Consider the following 12,762-nt stretch of genomic DNA (forward strand, 5'->3'; position numbering starts at 1 on the left):
GTTTCTCACGTTGGTGTTGCTTTCGGGCCACCCTTCTTCGCGGCCACAAACACTTCCTCAGTGGTTAAAGTGATTTTTGCGATCGTTACATATTAATTAAAGCGCCTTCGGGAGTTTTTTTTCTTCTCCCCAAACTCTTTCGCGCCCACTGCGCGCGCACACTAAATCATGCATTTTTAATCAAGCGGCTTGAATGGGTCGTTTCAGGGGGTGTGGGGGGAGGCTTTGTGGGATGTTTGACCGCTCGTGGCAGTGCATTTGCATTGCAGTCCCTTCAGGTTATGAGGCGCACTCCAGGAGATCGTGGGCTTGCAGTTGTCCGAAGTGATCGTATTTCCATTTTTGTGCAAAAGCACTGACCGGGATGTTTGGGTGAAAAGGACCCCAAAAAAATTTGGGAATCTTTTTCTGCTCGCCCCCCTGTTTGTCTCTGCTACACTGTTTCGGTTCGCTTTTGTAGCACAAGGGATAAGAGTGACTGGCGTGACAGGAAAAGGAACGCAATCCCATCGCTTTGCGCCTGCGTGGAGATAATTTAAAATCCGCCACACCACCTCGGCCGCAATAAACCTTCCAAAAGGCGGCCAAAAGCGAAACGTTTGCAAAGTCGTGGGCAACGGCGGCAAACCCATAGAAGGGAAACCTGTCTTAATTTTATTTACTGCTATCCTTCTTCTTTTTTTTCGTTGCTGGCAACGGATCGTTCCCGCGAACCGTTTATCCCTTTGGTGCATTGGTTCAGTTTGGTATGACATGCGTGTAGGCAAGATGTTTGTCCGTTTGTGGGATGTTTTTGGTGTTGAGTGGTGGGCAATAAGCATTACAAAAAGGACAAATGATTCTTCCCGAGATCGTTACAAGGAATGTCGCACACAGCTGGACAAACCGTACAACCCCGGTAGCTGAGCTGTTGAGCCATTTAATTAGAGTCAATTACCTGCAAAACGAGTCGAGACGAGTCGGTGACCATCGGCACCAGGAGAAACCGGGATCATAATTGCAATGTTTGCCAGGACAATTGACAAATCGTTGCTCACTATTTGTTTTCTTCTGGGAGGTGCGTTTGTTCCTGTTCACTCGAGACCTCCCGTGGCGTTGCAGCCACGTTGCACTGCAGACATCATGCGGGGAGGAACACTTGTACCTAACGAAACGATCCTTGTGGGGCGAAGCGAAGCGAAAAGGGCCACATTCGCATGCCAAATTGTTTCTTGGTGCAGTTTTTGTTTTCTTCGGAAGGTTAAATTTATGAGATTCTAAATAAGAGTTCATTGGCTTGGCTTTTATTGGGAGGAATAAAAATCCTTAAAAATATTCGCGTACCGCGTAACGAATTCTTCGTTATCATCCAGCTCACCCGAAGGTTAATTCAATTGTCAATCAATGGGATCTGTTGAATGGGGCGGAAAAAGAGCTCATTTTGTGGTGCATTTAACATATTTGAATTCGACTTCTCAAGAATAATCTACTCAGTTCCTCCCCAAAAAAAAGGAAGATGCCTCATCTCTCGCACGATTCCAGGAAATCCCTTCCACCGTAACAGGCATTCTTCGATTCGACCTGAACCGATGCTTCCTTGTGCCATTCTCCCCGCCTATCTTACCATAGCATTATTGATGCATCCTTTTAGGACAGCATCGGATGCATTCTTCCCCTTGGGGTTGTTCGAACGAAATGCGCCGTTTTTAATGTCAATTTGTCATAATCATGCTAATCGGTTGCTAATTTATGTCCCTCCGCACACAATGTGTGGACGTTCTTGCATATCATGTTGAGGTATGCAACATTTCGAAAAAAAAAAAAATGGTCCAAGAACGGGTTTCCCTGGTGGTGTACGTGGTGCCATTCACCACAGCATCAAGGGATGGAGGATACGGCTGGAAGTAAGAGGATACAAAAACAACTTGAAACAAGCAAAATACGAGATTTGGCAACGGCGATACTGCGGAGATGGTACGAAAATTAAGTGCCTTTTTCATTTCGCCCTACGCAGACGTTCATTCTTCTCAAGCCGGCCCACACGAGACACGATGATCGTGTGCGATCGAGCGATCGTGGCAGAGGAAATGAAACGCGTGCTGCCAAAGCACAAACGCTTCTACGGCACAGTATTATTGGAAAACTTCTCTAGAAGAGCGTATCGGGCCGTTAATATCTGCCGTTGATATTAGAATTACAGAAATAATAAATTGATTATTTGTGTTAATATTCAATCCGTGCCTGCAAAGGACTCGCGTCTTTCGATAAATAGTCCGCGGGTTTTCTTTACCCTTTTGTACGCCATAAATAACGCTCAACACCTCGAGGGCGTTCTTCCCTTGATTGGTGAGTAAATTGATTTTTTTGTGTAATTTGGTGTAAATTGAGCAAAAAACGCTTTTTGTGAAATTTGGAGCCGTTTTGTAAAATCCCACTAAACGCACTCCGGCCAAAACAAAACAAACCAATTAACTGCATTGACATTTCGGCTAGATTACGCTCCGTTTATACCCCTCTGTAGCGCTCCGCTCAATAGGCACGTCTATCCACCGTTCCTAGAGCAGCCAAACAAAGGCGCACCGGTTCGCTACGCTGCGCACTAAGAACAGACACACGGCACCGATACGTTTCGCCGATACACGACGGGTGCCCGAAGGAAGGAGAAAAGGAAGAAAAAATTGCAGCGGCTGCAAGAAAAAAAAAGTCACACACAGTGAAGAATTGCTCGCGGAGTTTGCAGAGTGTGTGTTTTTGGGCTTCCGTTGTTTTTTCCCCCCCCTATCGTTCGGGCCACCAGAATATGGACGTGCGGACGGTTCTCGATGGCTATTTGCGTGAGTATTGTTGAGGAAATGTGTGTTCCGGCTCCGGTCAATAATGTATTGTGCTTTTCTTTTTGTTTTCCATTGTTGTTGTTGCTGTTTTTGTTTTGTTGGCCGTGCAGGAAAAGCCGTCCATCCGAACAATCATGATTTGGACGTGTCGGCAATCGATCAGTTCTGTCTGACGCTGAAGAAGGACCCGTCGAAGATGTCCATCGCCCGCGAGCTGCTCGTCAGCCGGATACAGTCGACCAACACGAAGGAATCGCTGCTTGCCCTCGAGGTGAGTGCGTGTGCGTGCGTGTGTGTGTGTGTCTTTTGTGATAAGCTGAACCATGTAATCAACAATATGTTTACCTTTTGTTCTTCCCTTGCGCGGCCGCTCCGCCCTCCGAAGGCGCTGGAAGAATGTATGGAATCGTTGGGGCGCGAGTTCCGGTCGGAGATCAACAAGTTCCGGTTTCTGAACGAGCTGATCAAGATGGTTTCGAAGAAGTACAACGGCGACCAGACACCGCGCGAAGTGTCCGAGCGTGTAAGTGCCGCTCAAATAATGATTCCCCCTTGAATGTGTCATTAATGCTATCTCCCCCCCCCCCCCCTTCGTAGATCCTAAACATTCTGCTTACCTGGACGAACAAGTACGATCCGTGCGATTGCGATAAAATACAGGAAGCGTACAATCTGCTCGCCACGCAGGGGATCCAGCACCGGTCGCAGCAGAACGTGATCATACGTGGGCCGCCGGCCCGCCACCTGGACGAGCGCGGCGGCCAGATGCTGGACAAGGAGCAGCAGAAGCTGAAGCAGCTGATCGCGAGCGGCAAGCCGGAAAACTTCGAAAAGGCGAACCTGCTGATACAGAACCTGTACCGGGACGAGGAGCGCCGCACGCAGATGAAGAGCCGCCGGCTGGCGGAGCTGCAGAAGGTGGCGGAAAATACGAAGCTGCTGGCGGAAATGCTCGACCAGTACCGGGCGGGCGAAACGTCCGACGACGGGCTGGCGGTGCTGAGCGAAATTTACGAATCGTGCGAAAGTGCCCATCCCACGATCGTGCGGCTGGCGGAGGAAACGCAACACAGCGAGGAAATGCTCGGTAAGATTTCACTCTCTTTATCATCCTCTCTCTCTCTCTTTCTGTGTCTGTGTCCCATTATTCCCGTGTGCACTTTTGCTAACATTCGTTGTTTAAAAAAAAAAGAAAGCAAATTAAACCATTTTTCGTTGAATTACTTTCGTACGGAACCGTTTTGCTAACTCCATCTTCTCTGTCTTTCTCTACCTTTACACATCTCTCATTGCGCTCTGCCTTGCGCTTTCCATTTTTCCCATTTCATTCCACAATCCAAACGTCGTCTGAACACCATCAACATCGCCCTGGCCACACTATTCACCTTTAACCGTAATGAATCACCCCCTCACACAGTTCAGTCTCTTGAGAGCGGATGCAAGAATGTAGGCAAATTCTGGAGTTTAGCTAGCGAATTTGGTTAGTAAAGACACTTGTACAATGGCTTTCCCTTTCTTGCTTCTTATGTATTTGACTCTTTCTCTCTCTCTTCCTTTGTTTTGAATGCATTTTTCCAGTCACTTTCCTTTTGGGTGCAAGTTACGGAATGTGTTTGTTTTCATTTTAAACTGTTTTTATTTGTTATTTTCTTGTTTTCTACTTACTTTCTAATTAGTTACTTCACTGTTAAACCTTTCAAACTTCACTTACACATGACCGTTCACTCACTTTTACATTTTTTATTCCATTTTTTGTAGAGAAAATATTCGAAGTGAACGATGCACTGACGCAAGCGCTAGACAAGTATCGTGTGAAGGTACTGAACCAGCAGCCGGCAGAACGGGCCGCACTGTCCCATCCCGTCGAAACGACCGCACCACTACTCCCCTCCATGAGCTACACTCCCAACATTACCGGTTCGGATCCACTGGACACGCTGTTCGATGTGTCCGGCGAGGTGCCGGGCAGTGGCGGCAAAGAGACAGCTACCTCCAACCGCTCCAACTATGACGATCTGAGTGACATATTTTCGTCGACCGGGCATGGCAATGGGGGAACGGTCGGGAACGATATACTGCTTCCGGAAGCTGCGGCCAACCAAAGCGCTGCAACCACGTACAGCGGGCTGAACGGGATGAAGCCGAACGAAACCAAACCCAAAGATAACCTACTGGAATTGAATTCCATTCTCAGCAGCATTAAAACCAGGGCCAATGCTTCCCCCTCACCAGTGCTGGGAGCGACGGCAGGCAGGCCGGCACCGTCGAAAGCACCGTCACAGAACGGTTCGGTAGCCGGTGCGTCTAGCAAATCCATTCCCGAGCTCGATTCCATCATTAGCGGTATGAAGGCGACGCTTCTCTCCGGAGCGGTACCGCCCGAAGAGCCACCAACTACTACTACTACTACTACTGCTGTTGCCGCGACAAACCCCGAACCGACCGGGTCGGCTGGATCGGAAGAGGACGATCCAATCCTGGCCGCACCGGCGACAACTTCCTCTGCACTTCCTACCAAAGTAGAGCAACCGGCACCAACAGCAACGGAAACGGTGCCCAGCAGCAAACCGGAACTGAAAGCGCTGGCAGACATTGTGATCGATCTGGACTGCATTCAGCCGAGCCGGGAACCGTCCCGCACCGTGCTGGACGATAAGGAGGGCCTGCAGATTACGCTTAACTTTGCGGCGGATCATCCGCGACCGGACGTGACGGTGATCGTCATCTCGACGATCAATCAGGGCCGCACCAGCATTCCCAGCTTTCAGTTTGACGCGAGCGTGCGGAAGCCGTGCAAGCTGCGGCTGCTGCCACCGTCCGCTTGCAGTCTGCCGGGTACGAAACCGTTCCGGCCACCGGCCGATGGCATTACGCAGGTGCTGCTGCTAGCGAATCCGACCGGCGAGCCCGTCGATCTGACCTGCATCCTAACGTACCTGGTGGGCGACGATCCGGACCCGATCAAGGAGTCGATCGTCATGCAGGCGGTACCGTCGGTGCGGGATTGAAGCGTGCCCCAGCAGATAAGGCAACCTCCTGTGATTACGAGATTACGCAACATACGCTAGGACGGTCGGGACTCCCTACTTAAGCAGAAACAGTTTAAGCGTTTGCTTGAATGCTGGGCAGCTTACTTTAAATCTCGCGCGCGGCATCAAGGCGCAAGACACGGACGAAGTCAATAATAGGCGGACATAATAAGCATTAATAAAAGAAAAGTATATCTATACTGAAGTCAGTTAAAGGCAAATTGGATGGAATGAGTTTTTTCTCGCGCATTTTGGGGAAAGAAATCCAATTAAAACTTACCGAAACTGCAAAGAAGGAACCGGGTAGACAAGGGCGTCGTTACCGATTTCGCGTTTATAGCCTGGGCGCTCTTCTCATGAGTAAACTGCCGTAAGCAAAAAACATCAAACCGGCAACGATAATCGAATATCGGCGAGTTGGAGCAAAAAGAATTTAAAGGTTATTTTGGAGGCGCTTGTTAACTGATACTTGGACAAAAAGTGAACTGGTCGCGCTTCAAGTATTATGGCGAGACTATGATGTTAACACTTTGGCAATGATTCGTACATTAAAAAAAGGCTCATAAAAATGCCTCGATTCGGCTCATAAAAATGCCTGAGATGCTTATGTAAACTGGAAAATTGCACAATTGCATGTTACTTTTGGTTCAGCCCAATAGATTGATTGCAAAGTGACAGAGGATCCGTTGGAAGCATGACTGTTGCTTAGCAACAGCTTCCAGCACAGCGTTTAGGTTGTTTTGAGGCAACTTCACGATCATTCTGAATTTGCTCTTATCAAACTCTTACTACTATGACCCACAGGCTCATTAATTAAGCAGCGCACGTCATGCCCTTACGTACCCATATTAACCGCTGCGTGTCAATTAAAATCCCTGAGAAAAGTGCTTGTCAAATTTAAATGGCTGCTTTGCGCCATTCTTCGCGCAAATGAGCGCAACCCGATTGACAGTCTGATGGGCCCTGTCCTACCACGTGTTGCAGGCGAGCGAAGGGACAGTGTGATAACTGTGAACTCTAGCCGCAGTAAAAAAAAACGAACGAACGAACGAAGACACCTTGCATATCAATTAGCCGCCTCGTGTGAAGACGAAATCTGTCCAACTTGTCACCTGACTGACTCCACAAAAAGGGCAGCGCAAATCGGCCCGCGATGAACCTGGTGGCGTCCGGTGCGTGGAATCTGTGTGCTAACCACTTCACTTTCCTTTTGCCATGGTTAATTGAGATTTCAACAGACTGTCCTCCTGCATGCACTGTCCCGTACGACCCGGGACTGTAGGAATGTTTTCTTTTTGTTTGTACACACTGAGATTGTTTTTTTGTTTTATACACAGCTTCCGTTGGTGTCAGACATTGTATGGTCAGACAGGGTGGGCGGCGTGTAGCAACACGAGGGCCATGTTTTTTTTACGAAACACTTTTCCTCCACACTTTCTTGTGCATCTTCTTGTTTGCACATGCCGGGCGGGTAGTTGGAAGACCTGTGTCAGCAAAAACTTGGCTGGAATCAATTGGATGGATCGGATCTGAGGGCCAACGGCAAAGTACTTCCAACGCGTGGCGGGAAGAGTTATAAGTTGATTACTTTATTGACTAACTGACTGAGGGTGGTGTTGGGGTTTGTGTAGCGTCTAGAACGGTGGTTGTTGTTTATTTGAAAGGAATAAGCCTTCAAAGAAACAATATTGACAGTCACACCACACAGCATGATCCTGATCAGGCTTCCGATCTGGTTCAATTAAGTTCAAATGTTTAATGCTCACTAGATAATATACATATTTACTTAATGCATGAGGGTAAATCATGACTTTCGATGGAGCCAGAAGTACATTTGGCACGCTTGCATAACGTCGAGATAGGACATAAAACTGCAATAAAGTTTGCAATCCAACAGTCTGGGAATTTTGAGCCACAATGTTACATCTCAAACGATTCCACGATTCTCCTAGACATCTTTATTGTACTTCTCATCTTCAGCTCAGTAAAAGTGCAACAAGCGACTAGCATTGGGAATGTGTCGATCAACTCCAAATCACGCTTGTAGTCACTGGCCTCAAGCGATCCTCCTCTCGCTCTCTTGTTCGTCTTATAATCCTTGTTCCAGTTTTCCAAAACAGTCGTAAACTAGTAAAATCATCTACATGCTAAACTGCTCGCCGTCAAGCTGGCCCCATCGTTGGGTCAATAATTTAATTTCTTCCCACCTTTTTCCTGTGTTTTTGTTTCGCTCAAATGCTCCGCACTCCAATGTTGCCCGGTTGACTAGAAAATTGGATCTTAAAGGTTAGCACCAGGACAGAAAGGGGGAAGGGGAGTTGGTTTTATCACTCAATCGTACCAGACCGCGTCTCCCGGTCCTGGTCTCCCTCATAAAGATGTTCAACATATCTCGCACATCGAACACATCGCCGAAGCGCTGAAGCTAATCCCTCGCGAAGAAATCACCTTAGAAGATCGTCACCATACTTCCCCTCTCGTATGCACAAGCTCGTTCTACAAGTGTGTTTCAAAAAAGGGGGGCGAAAAAGCGAACGTACGTACAACACTGTGTTTTAACAACCAATTAAGCTGTTTTACGAGCTCTTGTGCATAAGGCCCGCTGATAACTTCCTGGACGATGGGACCGCGGCCTCCGAAGGGTCTTTTATGCAGCCATCAAATCATAATCGAAAGGCGCTTTACGCTCCACATCGCCAAGAGGTGCATCGAACGAACGATCGTCAATCTTCAATGGGGCGCGCCACAACAGCATCAGCATCACTACGATTACCACGAGCTGATCGAGCAATCGTGGGCATGCAAACAGGATCGATTGTTGCTCTTTTTAAGAGTTACGAGTCAAAATGGACCTTTATTATCTGTGCTATTTGGTAAATTTTAATTGAATTGAAAATAATTCTAATGAAATTATCAGATTCCAGTTTGAAAAAGCTTTAAATATTAAAATATCAAAGATTTCAACACAATCTACATCTTCAGTCGCATTCTGATTGCTGGAACATTTATTCATATTTGACCAGCCGATTTACAAGAAGCTCAATGCTCTAGTTGTTATATACACCGCTCCCACAAGACAGGATGTGACCCGATTCCCATCCAGACCCTCCTCGTATCTGTGGTTAAGAATATAACTATATTGCAGTTGAGTACAAAACTTGTAAAATATGATATAACCAAGTCTAAAAAGACCAGCTTCATCAAAGAAAGAAAGAAAGAAAGAAAAACGGCTTCCAGCCAAAAGACTTTTCAGAATATTACCTTCTCATAATTAGCATCAGCCGCTTCAATAACTATTCACTTAACATATTATTTAGCTGAACTTAAACACTTTCACCATTTGTCGATAAAAACGCATCAAAAATGCTGCTTAAAAAGTATAAATTTCCCGCGAGCAGCTAGTTAAAAAATCAATTCAGTTCGCCCTATTCCCTTTCGCGTACACAAAGCGTATGCAACAGACTCCCTTCACGCGACGTCACACGGTCGCATCGCACCTATTCTGCATCCGCAGCCTGGACATGCGCGTGTGTCGTATACACGCAGATACGGCACTCAGTGGTACGCGGGGTCGACCGGTTGAAAGATTTCATCGCCCGGTTCAAACCGCTAACGGCTGTCCTCCTGTGCGGATCGATTCCGAGTGTTCGTCGCTACTATAAAAACGCAGCAATCGCGGCTCGCAAGATCACGACGTAAAATTACGGACTTTTTTTTCTGCAGAAGCAACCGAAACAAAATTAATCGCAAACCCACACTTGCTAAAGGACAACGTGATTATAAAAACGACGGGATTTTTCGTGAGAAATTCGATGTGCAAGTGTCAGTGAACGTTAAAGTTAATGCCGGCCGAGTCCGCAATCTTATGCAGCGGTGCTTCCCGCCGGGGTGCCACGTTAAGGTGCACAGCCAATAATAATGCAATCAAGCGATTGATTTAATTGAAAAGATAATAAATTCTACCTTTGGTGCGGTGCGCTCCCGGTAAAGTGGTTGATTCGTTAGGTTTGCCCAGGTTGGTGCAGAGCTTTCATCCCACCAGCCCTTCGCGCGGTGTGATCTCGGGGGATTTAATCGGTGGCGCAATCAAATTTCCGATCAGTGTGATTTTACTGGGAAGCGCCCAGCAAACGACCTTCCTTCCGTGCAGTGTGAGATAAGAAAAAAAAGCCCGCTTAACGAGGTGTGAAGTAAGCATCCGTGGAGGTTTAATTTTATTGGCATGAAGGAAGAAAAAAACGAAACGAAACTGGTCAAACGCGAGCATAAAATCAACCTGTGCAGTTTGATCGAGCTGCGGTCCGAACATTGATCGTGGTGCTCCCGGGGGCACCAGAAATCAGCAGAATAAATATTGACTAACGTTATACTGGCGAGCAGTGGCGGGGGATAAAAATTATTGTGAAGAAAAGAAAGTGCATCCAGCTAACCGATAACCAAAGGATAAATAAAGTGTACTACCGACAGAAAACGACCCTCCTTCCGGGAACTAAATTAGAAGTGCAAGCAATTCGTTAGAAGCTAATGGCAACATCCTGCACAGAAAAGCACCACCTCATCGTGATAAGCTAAGCTGGAAGTGTGTCAAGTTACCCAGTGGTAAAAGATAATTTAAAACCTCCCCCTCTACTGTGTGAATGGTTGAATTGCTCTACTGCATACTTTAAATGCAGATTGTGTTGTTTTTTTTTGTTCCTTCTACTTAACTCGATCGAAATCGATAAAATTCCAACCAGTGGAATTCCGTGCCGTTTTGCCGTGGGGCCGTGCGTGTTCGAGCGTGTCGCATTTGATATCGAGTTACACTTTGCGATAGTGCCGTTTTGCGTGACAAGTGCTGGTTAGGTGCTGGTGTTAGGTTAAGTGTGCAAGTGATCGTGTCTTTCCAAATTGATCGTCAAGCGAATTGAGAGGTGAGTTAAGTTACATGCGAAGGTGTTGTATATTTTGCTAGAAAGATAGAGAACATGATCACGTGCGAGCTTTTGCGAAAGTATTCCAAGAATGTTGGAATGGTGTCCTTGTGCATCAAAATATAAACAACGATCAGCGATTAGCAAATCATTGGATGGAAACATCGATCAGGCACGTTTGAAGCAATATCAACTCATGGCAAATAAAACTGTACATTAGTTTAATTGCTCTATTCATTACGATCGGCATCGCATTGCATAGAAATGGTACATCATCTCATCATACACTCCATTCCAATGATAGAGTCAAAGTTAAAAACATAAACATTTAACGTCTTTCGCATATTATTATATAATTACGTCAATTTGTTACCACGCACCAATCCCTTAACGTCGCTGTCGGCACTGAGGGGAACATTCAATTAGTATCAACCACCTAGTGCGCTCCATTCATTCATTTTGTTTGCCGACTTTATAGGAATAATATTTTCATCATTACGGCTCGTTCACGTATAGCATTCATAATCTATGAGCGATGTCCTGTGGTGCTAGCGACACAAATGACAAATAATATTTCCCGGCGATATTAGCGAAGCCAACACAGGGATGGATTTACATCGATAGATTTTCCATTCATTAATACCTACGCAAAAAAGTAAAGGAAAAAAACGAAGGCTGATGAAGAGCTGACCAAGCTTAGCGGCGGCAGCAGCAGCAAAAGGAATTGCCGTCAAAATGTGTTTAAAAGAGCCGCTTGAAATAATCGACCCGATGCAGTACGACCGGGGGACAAACCGTGCGGCGGGGCATGGAAAGCGATTTGCATTAATTGCGTCCATCAATCGGCATCCCAGGGATCGCGATCGCGAGAAAGCTCTAATGTGTTCCTGCTTCTTCGTGGTGCGCTTGTTTCTTCCGACGCACCGACGACACACAGCACCACAAGATGGCGAGGGCAATTAAATGCATAACACCTACGCGTGTCCAGTGAGCGATGCATTCATTCCCCCTACTAGCAATGTATCGTTTGCTCAATGCGCTAAATTAATAGAGTCATAATTGGTACAGAAATACACACAAGCACACACACAGGCGCGCCCGCGATTAATGGCGCCCGCTCTTGGTTGGCGGAGATGTAGACACCGTCGGGTAATTCGAGAAGCTGTCCACCGCGGCTGTGGGTCAAAGTGTGACGGATGGGAGTTACTGCGTACGTATGCGCTATTGCATGATGTTGTTTGCTACGAGCATTTACGCCGCTTGCATGACCTACGATCAGCACGGTTTGATCGCGTAGACACACCCCCCCGGGATGTTGATCGCTTATTGCATGCGCTATGATTATGCCAATCACTCAATCAAATGCAAGCCCTTCTAGGGACATGCAAATGGCGCCGGGTTGGTCGGGCTGGTAGTTAGAATTTATCTGTTGTTTTCATCATTGGCGTACGCAGTTAGCGGATAAAAACGTGACATTGCGATCAATTGAATGTTCAACAAATTGGTTTCGCTAATTGCGCTACATTTGTGCTTTCGCAACTAAGTTTTCTATTTCTTGTAGCTTTATTTGCGTGAACAGATTTGAGTGGAACAATCTACATATTACCTTTGGAGAAAGCTTCGAGTTATGCGGTGAAGTTTGGTGTCAGTGCTCAATTGGACGTGATTTTATCGGATGTGCTGCCAAATGTTGATTAATATAGTGATCATTTGCATGAGTTTTGTTGTTACAATAATAAACAATAAATAAGAGGTCGTTCCTACAAAACCTACACGATCCGATTGACAGATAAAAAAAACATTCGATGGAGACACCAATCAATCCAATGCGTTCCGAAAAAACATCACCAATACTGGAATATTCGCGTTTTATGAATATCACCTATAAAACTTGGGTGGTTTTGATCAAATTCATTAATTATACAAATATAATTTTACTAAAGAAAAGACATGATTCTCATTCCTTAATAATGGTACAATATGCAATTAGTAATGCACAAAAATTGT

At 46.2% G+C, this 12,762-nt stretch overlaps 2 protein-coding genes across 3 annotated transcripts in view; both read left to right on the plus strand.

Moving 5' to 3' along the window:
- Positions 1 to 2,643: 2,643 nt before the first annotated feature.
- On the plus strand, positions 2,644 to 6,063 carry LOC120958016 (ADP-ribosylation factor-binding protein GGA1). Of its 2 annotated transcripts, XM_040380552.2 has the most exons (6): positions 2,644 to 2,813; positions 2,924 to 3,084; positions 3,199 to 3,336; positions 3,411 to 3,900; positions 4,231 to 4,293; positions 4,572 to 6,063. In XM_040380552.2, exons 1-6 carry the CDS (start codon positions 2,780 to 2,782, stop codon positions 5,819 to 5,821), a joined length of 2,136 nt encoding a protein of 711 aa, XP_040236486.2. In that variant the 5' UTR covers positions 2,644 to 2,779; the 3' UTR covers positions 5,822 to 6,063. The 2 variants fall into 2 exon arrangements, with proteins under 2 accessions (XP_040236486.2, XP_040236487.2); XM_040380553.2 differs by lacking the exon at positions 4,231 to 4,293 and having other exon boundaries at positions 2,645 to 2,813.
- A 3,388-nt stretch (positions 6,064 to 9,451) lies between these two features.
- Positions 9,452 to 12,762, plus strand: part of LOC120955998 (uncharacterized) — a 30,481-nt gene continuing 27,170 nt past the window's right edge. Inside the window, exon 1 of the mRNA XM_040377311.2 lies at positions 9,452 to 10,755. The gene's annotated coding sequence lies outside the window, so the exon portion shown is untranslated. The remainder of the gene's footprint in view (positions 10,756 to 12,762) is intronic.

This window comes from Anopheles coluzzii, chromosome 3, assembly GCF_943734685.1.
Source record: "Anopheles coluzzii chromosome 3, AcolN3, whole genome shotgun sequence".
Lineage (NCBI taxonomy): Eukaryota > Metazoa > Arthropoda > Insecta > Diptera > Culicidae > Anopheles > Anopheles coluzzii.

Coding starts and splice junctions, on each gene's coding strand:
- LOC120958016 (XM_040380552.2), top strand. CDS start 2,780: ATGGACGTGCGGACGGTTCTCGATGGCTATTTGC. Junction 2,814..2,923: donor GGTTCTCGATGGCTATTTGC/GTGAGTATTGTT, acceptor TTGGCCGTGCAG/GAAAAGCCGTCCATCCGAAC. Junction 3,337..3,410: donor CGCGCGAAGTGTCCGAGCGT/GTAAGTGCCGCT, acceptor CCCCCTTCGTAG/ATCCTAAACATTCTGCTTAC.